We start from the raw sequence: 15,859 nt of genomic DNA, 5'->3' as shown, positions 1-15,859 counted from the left end.
GTGGCAGGGTGGCGGCGGGGAAGGGGTCTCTGATCACGAGGTGGCTGATTCTGCTCTGAGACAGAGAACTCAGATACCCCCAGCTTTGTCAGGACGTCCCCGCTCAAACCATAGAAGTTCCAGGTCACGAAACTCCTCGTCTCAAAGCAAAGTCATGCTAATTAAAGTAGATGTCTGCTTTATTGCAGTGTGCGTGCCCAGATGCTACACAAGAGGGAAAATGAATTATTTGCTTCAGATGTTATATCTGTTTGCTTAGCCACTAAATAAACCAAGTGGTGTGATAATAAAGTTGCTCAGTTTCCAATTCAGTTCATATGAGAATGGGTAAAAGTTTAATGCAAACTCAGTTACAAAAATAATTGGGTATCTGGTCAGAGCAGGTCACCATGCTGTTCTGTCATTAACTGGAGGGAAGATTCCCCTGCATTTTAACGTTTCTGAAATGCATTTCCATGCATTTGATAAGTGAGAATATTTTTAAATTATGGTCTGACCTTCCCCCCACACACACATTTTAAGAAGTCTGAAATCTTACAATCAATGGAGTCTCGATCTTAATGAAACACATGTGTAATATTTACTCACTGCTGATTACATTTTATGAGAAAATTATGAAATGTTTTCTAGAAATTGTGAATAGAGAGAAATAGTGACATGATTTTGGACGGGGTGCAGATTTAAAAGTTTCATATCAAAGGCCCTTGATTTTGAAGAGACACATGAATACCTCACCAAGTATTTTATTTAGTATTTGCTGAGTAAATGCTTGTTCCCAGAAGTGGAGGTGCTCTGTATTCCCTCTGTCTTCCAAAAACTGATATAAACGGAATGCATTTTTGAAAGAAAGAGAAATGAAATGAACCTTTCTTATTCCTGTACTTTCTCTCTTCCTGGATATCAGGAATTCCCAAACTCTCCTATTTAGACTTCTGACTTGTTCTCTGGAGTGAAACTCTTCATAAGGAAAGAAAATCTCAGTCTTTTTACCAAAAAACCTCTTGTTAAGTGAATCCTAAGCAATCTTTTTACATTCTTAAAGCTACAGTTGCTAAATTATTTTAAGTCAACTTGTCTACTCCTTTTTTACTGGTTCTATGGTTTTCTGGACATTTTTGAATAATAAAAATAACTCGTGTTATTTTTGCTTCTTATGTTTTTTCCAGGTTTGTCTGACTAATAACAATAATTCATGTGCACTGTATAAAGATAAGGCTCATGGTCAAAAAATTTGAAAAAAAATCGCTCGACCCCACAACTGACCCTCAAGATAATCACTATTAATTTTTTTTATGAATGCCCTTCTCGAGTTGGTTTTTTTATACGTGTAGTTGTGATTTTGTCATCTCTTTTCTCATTGTGCAATCACTCCTGGAATATAAATATGAATCCATGCATCATCATTTATAAATGGCTGTCTCAGTTTTCCGGTGTGATGATGTACCCGAGACTGATTCATCTTAACAATTGGTTAAGATTCATCTACTGATGAATTTTTACAAAACTTTAGTTCCTTAAGTTTCATAAATACCTCTCTACACAAATCTTTATATTTACCCAATGCTTTTCTTAAGGAAGATTGCTCTCAGAGAATCTTTGTTTTCCTTGCAACTGTGGTTTTAGTTATGTTTACTTCAATTCCTGAAATTTACAGTTCCAATAATTTTAGTTTTTGTTTCTTTGTGGACGTGTTAAAATAGATTATAAGAAAAAATATTACAGCCTTTCCCATTTTTCCCCAAGGAAACGCTAAACAAAAAATTAAAATGGTCTGTTGAAGGAAATCTTTTAATATTCAGAAAGTTCCTTTTATATTACAGATTCTGAAGTTGTTTAATTTTACTTTGAAGTCTCTTCACACATTTACCTTTCATGTATCAAGTGTTCTTTGCCAGAAGATTTTTCCCTGGCTTCTTGTAGTCATTCATCTAACTGGCAAATTATTTTTAGAGAATACTCACCTCTTTATTCAAGGTACAAATTAGTTTCAGATTGTGTGAATATGTGGGGAAAGGATATGTAAATGCAGTTTGCATTTGGTTAATGCTTAAATTAACTGCATGTGTTTAAGGGCTTGCTTTTGAAAGTTCCTTTCTATCTTTAGCTGAAATGCATAATTCAGCATAATGCATGTGGTTATATTGATCACAGCTGAAGATATTAGCACAAAGGAGCTCTAAAAATTGTTTAGTTGAATTGTTCTCTGCACCCCGCTTATTAATGGTGTGTTTGACGAACATCATTTTAAAAGAGTGAAATGTTACCTCATTTGAATAAAATGCTGTTTAGATTAACCTGCTTTTTGTCAAATCATAAGGTAAGGAGGTTATTTTTCATCTTGTACAGTGTGCTTTTTCATATTATAATTCGGCAGGTCTGTTTTCTCTTTGAACCATAGCATCTCCGTACTTTTTAAAGAACAAGTTTGATCCCCAACAGTCTAAGAAAGGAAAAACGTGGTAGATGATTCTACATGAAACTCAGTAGAGAAGTTACTAGTGTCCGGGGATGTCTCCTGTTTGCCACTAGACATGCCCTAGTTTTAAGACTTTTAAGTAAAATGGGAAGATGGTTGTTGAAACAATATTCAGTAAAGGAAGACGCATTTGAGTAAGTTTATGACCAGCAGCTCATCAGTCATTCTTAGGACCTTGCTCTAAAAAACTATACAGCAGAGACAGAATAAAATCTACTGTGTCTAGATGAAAAAGTCCTGCGTACTGCAGAACCCCTGGGAGTTTTGCTGGCTAGATAAACTGTGGGTTTACATCTCTTCTGATTATATTTACTTAATTTTGTTACCTCATCAGTCTACCTAGATGTTTTAACCTAGTCAACATAAGCTAAAGATTGCCTTGTTCTTTTTCTCCTCTTTAGCCAGAAAGCAAGTTTATAAGGGTTTATATTTATTGTTGACCCTCTTTTGTAGTTAAAAGACAGTATTTTACCTTTTCCTATGAAATTTCCAAATGTTCAGATTTGAAAATTCTTTCATTTAGTTAACTAGATCATTAGGTGTTATTCTTTTAAACTTTCACTAATACAATAAAAAAAATGATTGTGCATTTGATATTAAAATAACTATACACTCAGGTCAAAAACAATTTTTTTTTTTTTTTACTTTTTAGTCGGATAGCAAATAAGTGACACTGAATACATCCAAATAGTAGTCCATTTCTTCTTAATTGTGCTTTTACAATTTTTACTTGTATGTAGTAAATATGCCATGGGACCACAAAGCATTTTGAAAGTTAGAAAAAAATAGATTTTTATATAAAGTGCAGTCAGTGTGCAGATGCATTCGTGTGAGGAACTCTTGGCAAAGGTGTGGCTTTGCTTTTCCTTAAGAAAAAGAAACAAAAATGTACCCGCTGAATTGAGAACTTAGAACTAGCTGGAGAGTAGCATGAGCTTAATGGAGACACATGGGCGACATGTCGCAACCAGTCGGTGCAAGAACATCGCCTCCAGCGCCAGTTTGTGCTCGTGGAGTATGCTTGCTGTTCGTGTCTCATGCAGAGTGAGAAATTCGTCTTTTTGTGGACTTGCGGGTTTCTGTAGCTCTGCTCCGGACTCAGGCTTGCGGTCCGTGGTGAGCAAGTAGAGGGCCACAGCCCATCTCCAGCCCCTGTTGGCGAGGGAGCGCGGGGTTCACGCCCTACTCTCCAGCAGCGTGAGCGCTGTGAGCAAAGACCAGGCATGAGTTACCGGGCACACTGCCACGCATTTTTCCTACATTAACAGATTTGTTAAAAGTGTGGTTGATTATATGATATGGTGAGAAGATGATGCATTCAAAGTTGCTGGAGAAATTACCTTGTTTTAATAAAAAGATGTCTCGCTCAACTGGGAAAAGAGAACTCAAGGATGTCAATTTAAAAAACTAAAAGACAAATTTTTCTTGCATGCTTTTCAGGACCCTTAATAAGTAAGTAAAAATCAAAGATTTAGAAACATATTTTCTGAGATATGTTAGAGCATTCCTTTGAAGACCCAGAGGCCACAATTTCCTTATATTAATACTGTGAACTTAAATCTTAAGTTTTTGATAAGCAAGTTAAGTCATATGGTAGACACATGATCGTGTCCATCCCCCAACCCCCACCCCACCCCCGCCTTTCTCGTCCCCCACTGCCTTTCTCGAGGTGCTAGCTCAGTTTCCTCTCTTACCAGAACAATTCTAAGATCAGGCTTGGTATGTATCAGGAATTGAATTGATTTGAAATGTGTTCTTTGACCTCATTCTCAATGACCTTTCTAATTATGTTGACTTTATTTTTAAGACCAAAATGAAAAACTCATTCAAGAAAATAGAGAACTTCAGTTACAGTATCTGGAACAAAAACAGCAGCTTGATGAACTTAAAAACCGCATGAAGTTTTACAACCAGGTGAACTATTTATTGTTGAGGAAATAAATACTACAAAGCAAAAGGACACAAATACATTGCTTAGTTGATTCTCCCGGGATGCCAGGCAGCAATAAACCCCCTGATGATAGTCTGCACGGTTAAGGTGTCTTTCTGTTTGCCCTCAGTATCTCCTTGTGAACCTCTGCATCCTCTGGTCTGTTGCAGGAGAGTGATATTAATGCCGATGAATTGAGTGAAGCGCTCCTGCTCCTAAAGGTAACTTTACTGACTTCGCGGAGAAGCTCACATCTCCATGTAACTGTTTTAGCATAATGATGACCCCGATCTCTAACCCTTCTACTTGGAGAAATGAATTATTCAGGAAAGCGGTCAGGTGACATTTGGTTACAGCATATGCATATTTCATAGTAACATCAAAATGACATTCAGATAGACCTCAACTAAAATATATATAAATTGAAAAAGAAAGGGGGAAAATATAGCCCTCAAAAACTCAGAAAGCACCCTCTCCAACTGTTAATAAACATTTCGCTTACACATGCCTCACTAAAAAAGCCAGTCAGCAGTTTTCTATCCTAAGAACTGATGTACCCTTTATCTTAGATAAAATACTGAATTATAAAAGTGATCAGAGGATAACTATCAATTCCAGGGTATTCAAGAAAACACAAAAATGCGTTTCTTTCCTTTTTAAATCTCCACAGTGTGGATTTTAATCAAATCAAGAAATAGAAATAAATCTACGTGATTTTTTTCTTATGTTGTGAAGCAATAAACTTTTTTTTTTATTTCTCTGTAATTGTTCCAAATGTCTATTCAAATATACCTTCTATATCAGGGCTGCTTTATTCCTGCTGGAAAATGGAAACATATCTGTTTTCAATTAATGATTGTCCTTTGCTATATATACACATATTAATTCACATGATTACATTTTGGAAACTCTTGTTTCAGTAATAAAATATGGTTTTATTTTAGGCTCAAAAGTCACAAAAAAATGGAGATCTTTCCTTTTTAGAGAAAGTTGACGGTAAAATTAATAAAGATCTAGAACGTTCCATGAGAGAACTGCAAGCAGCCCATGCAGAGACAGTGCAAGAACTTGAAAAGACAAGAAACATGCTAATTATGCAACATAAAATTAATAAAGATTATCAGGTAAGGTAATCCATTAAATCAGGAAGACGGGTATCCTGTACTATTCCACTCACCCTCCTTTTCAAAGCAGCATTATGTATCATCATCTGTTACAACCCGCTTTTATGTATTACTAGCACATGCCTGGACTTGAGCTTTGTCATGGGTATTTGGACCAACAGACTTAAAAACAAATAATTTTCTTTGAATTTCCTGGTTTTAGAAAACAAACACAATGGTGAGTTCTCCTTAGCTGGCATCGCCTGCCCGTGGGTTGCATTCAGGCTGTAGACCTGGCATCCCCACGCTGCACTAGCTTTTAACAAGTGGGAAAATTACCTCCATGAAAAGGGATCAAATTTTGTCTACTTCACTTCGATTTATGAACTGTGCCAAGCGTTACTTTCTAGACAGTAAGCAGTTGGAGGTCAGGAAACTATGGTGTAAAGCTCCTGGAATCCCCAGGATGTGGTAAGTGAAAATGGAGCTGATCATAAGTATTGAAACTTACCTCGTTTCTAGATGGAAGTCGAGGCAGTGACCCAGAAGATGGAGAATTTGCAGCAAGATTATGAACTCAAAGTGGAACAATATGTTCATCTTCTTGATATCAGGGCTGCGCGCATCCAGAAACTGGAAGGTACAATGTGCACAATTTTTTATCCCCATTAACTAAAAGAATGGATTTTATAACAGTTGAAAATGTCATCCAAATCTACACTCACCATTTCTCTTTGCTCAACTTTCTTTCCCAGTTCTTAACTGTAAGAATGATTTACCAAAAAGACAACTTTTATCTGATTCTTTTCTATTCAAGAATCTTGAGTAATTCCCTACTGCTTTTGGGATTGAGTGTCATAGGCAGGATTTCAAAGTTCTTCAGAAGGCCCTACGGACTAAATTCACCCCTTCTCATTTCTCTTCTACACAAGCTGCGTGTCTCAGCCAAGCCAGTGTGCTTGCTCTTTGTCAGGTTCATCTTGCTTAGTTCCACCACGAACCTCTGCGCTGGCCATCTCCCCTCCTCTCCCACCGGCTCCATAATGCCCTAGCCTGCTGCAGAACCTCGCCGAGGTCACTCCGCCAGAACACTGGCTCTGATGGCTCCTCACCATTTCCGTGCCTGAGATGCCGCTCCAAGGCTTTCACTAGGAGGGAAGTCACCTTGGGAACATACCTAAAATGTAGCTTCCTTGGGCCCCACCCCCCAGAGATGCAGGGGCCCCTCGCTGTGTATTTCAGTGTAATGCCTAGTGTCACTCCAAGCAGTGCAGGAGTACGCACAGGACAGCACTGTGAGAAACATTCACTCAGCACCGACCCAGTGTTCCTCATGTACTCAAAAAAGATGTCTTGAGGTCAATGAAGTAAATGTCCTTCACTGCTGTTGAGGTTTCCCTGTTACCTGTTGTGGCAATGGAAGTTTTACAATGGTAGATGCTTTGACTCAAGTGCCCAAGCAGACAAGACTTACTCCAAGGACCTCTGTCTGCACTGATTTTACACGCTTCAGAATAAATGCGGTGAATCTCAAGAGCCTTTTGTTTGGTATGGGTTACATTTATTATATTTTTATCATACATTGCAAGTGAGAAATCTTAAAAATATTTAAAGCCATGCTGAAATAATAGGAAATCCATTATATCTTAATGTAAGTTACAGACTTTGTTCAAAACTATACTTTTCCTCCTGAAGAGGGGAAAAATGACATTGTTTCAGGAATTTTTTTTTTTTTTTACATTTTTCTAACTGTCTGATGTTTCTGGCATAACTGGGCAGTGTCTGATCTAACACAGAGTGCCTGGGCCCTTACGTGCGCCTCCGAGTTAGTCTGCGATGCTAGCACGCATTATGTGGACCCTGAGAAACACACTTGAGGAGCAGCAATGAGAACGTTAAATGACATGTTAGCATCATTTAAACATCGGTCTGACCTCACAGACCTAGAGAGATTTCGGGGACTTGCAGGGGTCCCTTGACCTCACTTCATTTTTTTTTTTAAGATTTGCATATGAGATTATGCAGAGACCTGGAGTGCAGGCCAGAGGTGCAGGGGTGGTGAGAGGATTCCCCAGAGACAGAGTGGGGAGCAGAACAGGTGGATGGACTGAAATCCACTGCTTGAGGGGAGCAGCGGGGAGACGGGGGAGCTCTGCCGCGCCCTGTGGGTCCCTCCTGGCCGGGGATCGAACTCACTGACAGCACTGAAAAGAGGCTTAACCCCCAGGCCACCATGGAGGCCCCTCCCTGACCTCACTTTGAAACAGCTACTCTGAATCACAGGGCTCAGTAAATATCTTTGCCCACTTGAGCAGAGTTTTCCAAAAGTCTCAGAGCAGTATGTACCTTTTATTTCAAGTAGCACTCAATAAAAAATGTGCTTAATGGGATTTTCCTGAGGAAAATGGGGATCACAGCATTTGGTATTTTCATTCCTTTAAATTCTTATTGAATCTTTACCAATATATTTTTTTTTCTGTCCCCTAAAGTCATTGATTTGTTCCATAAACGTGATCAAACCCCTAAAGCATCCTAAGCTAAGGGCAGGGTGGTGGGGACAGACACTCCTGGACTGAAACAGTCCCAGCACCACCCCCAAGAGCCCCCTGGGGTGTAAACAGTTGCATTTTTGCGTGAAGACTGAGACGCTAGGAAAACCAGAAGATGCCAAGGAGAGAATGCCACACTCCTAAAGGTCAGGCAAGAGGCCACACAGGAGGTATGAGGCAGAATTCACCCTTCTGTGACAGGATTTCCAGGCAGTGGATGAGGGAGGCAAAAGGCCTTATCTGTGAAGCTCTACTTTCACTGGAGAACTGCGTGGGGGCCCGAGTAACTGGCCTTCAGGACACGGGAGAGCCTGTCGTGAGGCTGCAGAGGGCCCAGGAGGCGGCCCTGGGTACCACCCTGAGGAATTGGAAGCTCCAGAACCATTCCGGGATTTTGAGGCACTTATATACCCAGAATTGCATTTTTGGCCATTGTAAGTGTTGCGGGCAACAAGCAAAGTTGAAGGAAGCAGGAAGTTTAAGTTCCATCATAACCTGGGGAATCAGCACTGGGGATATAAGTAGGGTGAGTAAAGACAAAGAAGAAAAAGACAGATTTGAGAGTCATAAGAAAAAGCCTTGAATAACAGTGATGCTATAGATGTGGGGAGAGGGGGAGGAAACAAGACAAGGGTGACTCTGTTTCCTGCTGCTCAGTGAATGCTAATCCCATCGCTTGAGATTCGCAGAACCGAAATAACTAGAGGAGAATTTGAACCATTCTATTTTGGTTTTATTGAGTTTGATGTGCCTAGGGGATATCTAGCTAGAGGACTCAGCAAGCCAGGAGATAGCTACATGGCCTGGAATTCAGGAAGGAGATCTGAATTAAAAATAGAAATATGAGACTCTCACGTCCTTAGAGTAGCAGAAGTCAGAAAAGGGGGTGAGCGTGCCCATAGGAATCTGTAGGCTAAGGAAAGGAATCAAACAGAAGCCCTGCAATGAAGCCCTTTAGAAAAAGAGAAAATCCGACAGAATGATTAAGGCGATGGCGTGGAAGCCAAGGTTGCACAGAAGTTCACAAAAAGACAAAGTAGTCCTTCATATCAGGAAGCAAAAACAAGCAGGTAATGCAGCCAGTTAGTTGCTTATTGGTGAGCTGTGCCAGAGCAGCCTCTTGAGAAAAGTAAGGCAAATAGTGTTTGCCAGAGGTCGAAGAGTACCCGTTAGGTGGGAAGTTGGGGACGCAATTGTATGTACATTGCTCTTTCTGTAAATTTGGATGATATAACATGCAGGGAAATGTGTATCTAGAAACACACATCTTTTTTACTAGCAGCTGTATGGAAATAAAATTGCTATAACAGAGCAGCTTAAAAGAATACCGTTTGGGGCCCTCCCTGGTGGCGCAGAGGGTTAGAGCGCAGCACTGCAAGCTAGCTGCGGCCGCTTCAGTGCAAGTTCGATCCCCGGCCCCGGAGGTGACCCACAGGGCGCGGCAGACCTCTCCTGTCTCGTCCGTTGCTGCTCCCCTCGCCAGTGCACTTTGTCGATCTGCCTGTTCTGCTCTCCACTCTGTCTCTGGTGTCTCTTCTCGCCACCCCTGCACCTCTGGCCTGTACCCCAGTTCTGTGTGCATAAATAAATAAATCCTAAAAAAAAAAAATACCATTCAGTGAATTGTGGCCTAGTATATAACCCTGAAAGCATCGCCATAGCTAAGGCAGTAAACATGTCCATCACCCCCAAAGTAGAAAAAGTAGGAATTTTGATCAGGTGAAGGGAAGGAGCCACTGGGAAGAGAAACAATGTCCAGGGGAGATGACGGAGCTGAGGCACAGCAGCACCTGGATCCCCAACATTGGCCTCAGCAGTTCATTCAGAAGCTTTTCTGTTTCCTTTCCTGTTTGCCTAGTATAACGTTTGCTGAAATTTAAGTTGTGATTTTGTTGATTTATAAGTGATGTCAAAACAAAGGCCAACCTTCTACCTCGCACCATCTATTTCTAGAGAAACAATGTAGTCACAGAACTCAAAATTGTTCGTTCCTATGCCCCAAAAGCGTCCAGACTTCCTACCACTTCAAACGCCAGTTTGTTTTTTCATATGTCAATATTTTAAAGTCTCTAAACTGTGTGTCTTCTCTTGCAGCCCAATTAAAGGATATTGCCTACGGCACCAAGCAGTACAAATTCAAACCAGAAATCATGCCAGATGACTCAGTTGATGAATTTGATGAAACTATTCACTTAGAACGAGGCGAAAACCTCTTTGAAATCCATATCAGCAAAGTAAACTTTTCTCCTGAAGTTTTGCAGATGTCTGGAGATAAGGAGCTGGTCACTTTCTGCACCTATGCTTTCTATGACTTTGAACTCCAGACAACTCCCATAGTGCAAGGCCTTCACCCAGAATATAACTTCACTTCGCAATATGTTGTTCATGTCAATGACTTATTTTTACAATATATTCAGAAGAATACTATCACACTTGAGGTCCACCAAGCTTACAGCACAGATTATGAGACTATTGCAGCATGTCAGTTGAGATTCTATGAGATTCTAGAAAAACATGGTCGAATATTTTGCACAGCAAGTTTGGTTGGTAAGTACAATCTTCCAAGTTCCAGGTGTTTAATTCATTGATTTGGTTGAGATCCTCACTTCATATTCCAATTAGTATGTTCTCTTACCGACTGAAGTATGCATTCGGTAAGGACAGCATTCTTTAGTGCCCACTGGCAGACCATCGTAAATGTTATTGATACTGTTATTACAATGACTACTAATCTTTCAAAGTTTATAGCTGCAGGTAGTTGGTAGCTGTAAGTATTTATTTACCATATTAATGCCCTTCCTTGACTGAACATTAATTGAAATGTGTACATAAAATATTTTTAAAAGAAGTGATCGTGCTATCACTGTGACCAGGTATTGGGAATTTAGTGGTCAACGGTAGATAAAACAAGGCCCCTTCCCTCACATAGCTTACTTCTAGAGGAGAAGACAAATCAAAGAAGTACACACATACAAATATATCTCTGTATATGTGTAGACACTCACAAATACACAATCAGATGTAAAGAAAAATGATCGAGAAGACAAAGATGTAAAAGTTGACTAATTCAAATAAGAGCTTTTTTCTGAGGAACAGCACTGATAAAAACTTTAATGAAGAATAAAGATCCACCCCGGAAGTCAGGGCAAGAATGTTTCAAGCAGAGAAAACATCAAACCTGGTACATTCGCGGAACAGCAACAAGGCCCATGGCCACAGCAGAGGTGAGAGAAAAGCCCCAGGCAGCCAGATCCCACCATGGCCCCTTGTGAGTCACAAAAGCAGTCTGGGTCTGTTCCCTGAGTGATGTGTCACTGGATGATTTTGAGGCCGGAAATGACAAGAGCCCACATCGGTTTGAGCACCCCCCCCCCCCACGGTGCTGTGGGGAAACAGTCCGTAGAGGCCAAGAAGGAAACTTGGAAAAATGTTGGCAACCACATTAATTGGGGAAGGTTGATAGTGACAGAAGGTGTGATGCAAGGTGGTTCTAGTCAGTGTGTATTTGCTACCACTTCTTTCAAGGCTCCCGTTGGCTGTAGGGTAGTGTGGAGGAGATCAGAATTTCTAACACAGGAGTATGGTGAGGCCATGACTAAAAGAGGCCCAAGAGAAGAACAAATCTGAAGAGAGAAGTCAAGGATTCCTTTTGAACGAGTTAAAATTAACCTGCCTGTTGGATAGCCAAGGGGAGGTGGTACCATCAGGTGTTGGATACAGTCGTCCGAAGGGCAGGAATGGAGATGGGAAAGGAGCAGTCCTTGGCACATCAAGCATTTGCAGCCGTTGGCTTAGATGATATCACGTGGAGAGTGAATAACGAGACAGTGGCCAAGGTCTGAGCGTTGGAAAGCTTCAAAAATGCCATTGAGAGGAAGAGACAACAAAGCAAACTACAGAGTCACGCGCAAAGCAGGAGGCATACCACAGGTGTCCGGGTCCTAGCGCCGAGTGAAGAGACCATTTCAGGAAGGAAGAGGGTGACAGAGGTCTGGGGAAAGGCTTGACTGTAGATTGAATGATTGACCGTGTAGGTAAGAGACCTGCGTGACTGACAATCAGAAAGTCACAGAAGTTCTGACCATAAAAGGTGTCTCCACCGTGTGCCCTGCCACCTTGAGTCGCCTCACCAACGGCTACTCCAGACATATTCATGCCCAAAGAAACAAATATTATTTTAATGATGGCAAATTTGAATCCTGTGTGTATGTTGATGAGAGTGAGCCATTGGACAGAAAGAAATCGATAAAGGTGGCGAACACAGGGGTAATATTTTCAATAACATGGTACCTTAGGGAAGCTGGTGTGGAGAATATTTCACTCCAGCAAATACTGAGGCTCCTTGTCCCTCTCGTCGCAATGTACCGTGGAAAGAGTAGCCCTTCCCTGGGGAACGTCCAGTGCGGTGGAGAAGCAGGCTGGTGAACAGTCATGCCGAAGCAGCCCCAGGGGCCACCGTCTCCTTCTGGAAGTGAGAATAGAGCTCTGACGTCTGTGGGGCCTTAGCATGATCTTCACAGAGGACGAGAAAGGAAGACCTGCATGTGTGGAAGAGGATGGAGGAGACGCCGGACACACCACCGAGGGTGGACTGCACAGCCCGGCTACAGCGAGTCCCCGCTGCTTGACACAGCAGGGACCGGGGAAGGAGCCAGCGACTTCCGGATTGTAGTGTGGAGAATCATCTATGTGAGGTTCCAGGTAATATCTCAGACCACACCGAGTGCTGCTTGCTTAAAAAAAAAAAGTACTACGGCATCACAAAGCATGGATGGAGTATTTGCTTCCATGTTTTGATTTTTCTTTGTGGATTAAAATCGTATAAATGCCAATCTCAAACTGTGTTTGACATAGTCCTCTAATAATATTTAATATACAGTGAAACTCATACTTGCAGCAGTAACTGTATTTTTTTAATCTGTTATTTGCCCATCCCATTATTTGTGCAAGTCCTATTATTTCACGCAACGCAAAATTTATTCTTTTAATGCATAACACCGTGGGTGTAATTTTTGCCTGAAGTATTTTAACTTGTACGAGTACTCTAATAGTTATGCATTGACTTGTAGGAACTAAAGGAGATGTCCCAGATTTTGGGACAGTGGAATACTGGTTTCGATTAAGAGTTCCCATGGATCAAGCAATTCGACTGTATCGGGAACGGGCAAAGGCTTTGGGCTACATAACATCAAATTTTAAAGGGCCAAATCAGACGCAGTGGGTAAGCTTGTCTGACTTTAAGACCCTTTGTGACACTGAAATTTCATATTTCTTACATGTCATGCTTTAAACTGAAATCATATTCTTTTACAGCCATCAAGTGGCTTTAAGCTTTTTTCTTTTGACATAATCATAAACTTACATGGAGTAGCAGTAGAGAAGTCTGCACCCCCTTGACCCAGCTGCTCCCAAATGCAGCATCTCACATAACTAGAGAAATCTGGCAGAAAGCTGCCATTGGCGAGTGTTCTTAGCCGGGTACAGGCTAATCCAGGTTTTGTCTGTTTTCATCAAAGTATGCACTCCTCTGTGTGTGTGTGTGAGAGAGAGAGAGAGATATTGGGGGGGGGGGGGTTCTATTCATTTTTATCCTTTTTGTTTTATTTGCTAGGTGGAATCAGTTTCTGTGACTTACAGTTAAAGAACCATGACTGATAGATCATTGATCCCCAAATTTCAGCAAGCATGCCACCTGTTTCCCACGGAGCATCTTTCTGAGCTAGTGTTCTTCAGTACACTCTGGGAAATGCTGCTATAGAGAAGGGAATTCGAAATAGACACCATATGACTTAGTGTTGTGGTTTAAAGGTTTTTAGACTCAGTTTCTGGCTTTAGTGAGTCGTTTACTGTTGGAATTTCAACTTCCTGTGAGGAGATTCTTGGGGAGAAGCCATAAGAGTACTTTTTTCTTTTTAAAGATTTATTTGTGCATACAGAACTGGGGTACAGGCCAGAGGTGAAGGGGCAGTGAGACACTTCACCAGAGTCAGAGTGGGGAGCAGAACAGGCAGATGAGCGAAGTGCACTGCTGAGGGGAGCAGCGGGCAGGCCAGGGGAGGTCTGCCGCGCCATGTGGGTCACCTCCCTGGCTGGGGATCGAACTTGAGGTGAAGCATCTGCAGCGAGCTTTGTGGTGCTGTGATTTAACCCATTTTGCCATCAGGGAGGGACCCCAAGAGTACTTTATAATCATTGCATTCAGGCTTTTGTTGCTGAATGCTAACTCACCCTGGGAGTCAACATTCATTTCCAGAGTTCCCCTCTCCACACCACCAGATGTCTCCACTAAGGAGATTCTAACTGTGGTTCCATATTTTCCTTCTCCAGTAAACGTCTCTAAAGTCAGACATATAATCCACATTCGAAATGCAGTGAAAGAGAGGTCCTTTTTTGGAAGGCAGAGAATTCTCCACCACAATATGGAAACGCTAGCAATGCTCTCCTCACTTGTGGTAGGCTTACCAGCCAGGGCCACGTTTAGCCGAAATTCTGGTTGCACTGGCTGTCTGAGTAAAGGTGCCAGAAATGATCTCTAGAGAATAATTTTTTTTCAGGGTGCTTTTATTTATTTATTTTTTTTAATAATATAATAGTTGATCGGAGGATAATTTTAACTCTGACTGGTAACTCTTTTTGCTCATCTCTCACTGAAATATCCTCCCCAGTCCAGCGTCTTATCCTCTCTGGGTTTTTCCTTTGATTATGTTCTCTTGTTTTATGGCAGCTGAACTTCAGTAGACTGGCTCATCCTGGCCTCAGGTGTCTGCTTCCCCAAACCCTCTGGGTTCAGGATGAGGCCGCCCCAACTATAGCACAAGTGTCTGCGTGGGCCCCCTCAAAGAACCACAGATAACTCATTTCTGGGTTTCGTTTGAACAGCAGTCTCTGCGTGGTGGCTCAGGCTCCTGTATTTGCTGCTCCTCACAGCAACATCTGCACACATAGATCCCAGGGCATACTGGTTTTGACTCAGAATAATCTTTTACTGAGACATTCACTACAAAGTGCAACTATACAGCTTTTTGTCCATGTACTAAAGTAGTGTGTTTGGGGGTTGGCAGCTGCCGTGTGTCTCTTAATATGCTACTGTAATTTTAATATGTCTGTTTTTCCAGTTAAGTCAGCAAGCACCCAAAACTGCTCAGCTCAGTGCTGCAGATTCCACAGAAGGCAACTTGAATGAACTTCACATCACAGTACGATGCTGCAGCCGCCTGCAGGCCAGAGCAAGCCACCTTCAGCCACACCCATATGTCGTGTACAAGTTTTTTGATTTCGCAGACCACGACACAGCCATTATTCCCAGTAGCAACGATCCACAGTTTGACGACCACATGTGTTTCCCAGTGCCAATGAATACGGATTTGGATCGGTACCTTAAGTCAGAGTCTCTGCGCTTTTATGTGTTCGATGACAGTGATACCCAGGAGAATATTTACATGGGAAAGGTCGCTGTGCCCCTGATTTCCCTGGCGCATGACAGGTGTATTTCAGGTAAGCCCCTTTCTCAGGTCTAGAAAGTGGGAAAAGAAACTTAAATTGCATCTTAGTCTATTTATAACTCATCTTCCTGAACTTCTCAGATCCTAAGCTTTCAGCCTACAGTTTTGGGGGGTAGGAGGGTTTGAGTTATTTTCTTACTGGTTTTCTAGGGGTTACAATCAGTATAGCAACTTCTTACAATCTACTTAAAATTAGTACTGACAACGCAGTTAATAGATAGTCTGCTTGAATATAGGTTCACTCCCTCCTCCCGCTTCACGTTGATTGTGGTATGGACGTGTTAGTAGTAGTAGTAGTA

The 15,859-nt window shown here is 41.6% G+C and overlaps 1 protein-coding gene across 1 annotated transcript in view; it reads left to right on the top strand.

Annotated features, from left to right (window-relative positions):
- RPGRIP1L (RPGRIP1-like) overlaps nucleotides 1-15,859 on the top strand; it is an 88,195-nt gene that overhangs the window by 32,244 nt on the left and 40,092 nt on the right. The window contains exons 11-17 of the mRNA XM_012733220.1: nucleotides 4,284-4,390; nucleotides 4,577-4,627; nucleotides 5,351-5,530; nucleotides 6,032-6,149; nucleotides 10,153-10,605; nucleotides 13,128-13,279; nucleotides 15,174-15,552. Coding sequence (XP_012588674.1) covers nucleotides 4,284-4,390; nucleotides 4,577-4,627; nucleotides 5,351-5,530; nucleotides 6,032-6,149; nucleotides 10,153-10,605; nucleotides 13,128-13,279; nucleotides 15,174-15,552 — 1,440 coding nt within the window. The remainder of the gene's footprint in view (nucleotides 1-4,283; nucleotides 4,391-4,576; nucleotides 4,628-5,350; nucleotides 5,531-6,031; nucleotides 6,150-10,152; nucleotides 10,606-13,127; nucleotides 13,280-15,173; nucleotides 15,553-15,859) is intronic.

Source organism: Condylura cristata, unplaced genomic scaffold, assembly GCF_000260355.1.
Source record: "Condylura cristata isolate star-nosed mole 26May11 unplaced genomic scaffold, ConCri1.0 scaffold00039, whole genome shotgun sequence".
In the NCBI taxonomy this organism is placed as follows: domain Eukaryota; kingdom Metazoa; phylum Chordata; class Mammalia; order Eulipotyphla; family Talpidae; genus Condylura; species Condylura cristata.
The sequence above is the reverse complement of the archived record's forward strand: the minus strand, read 5'-3'. Positions and strand labels throughout refer to the sequence as shown.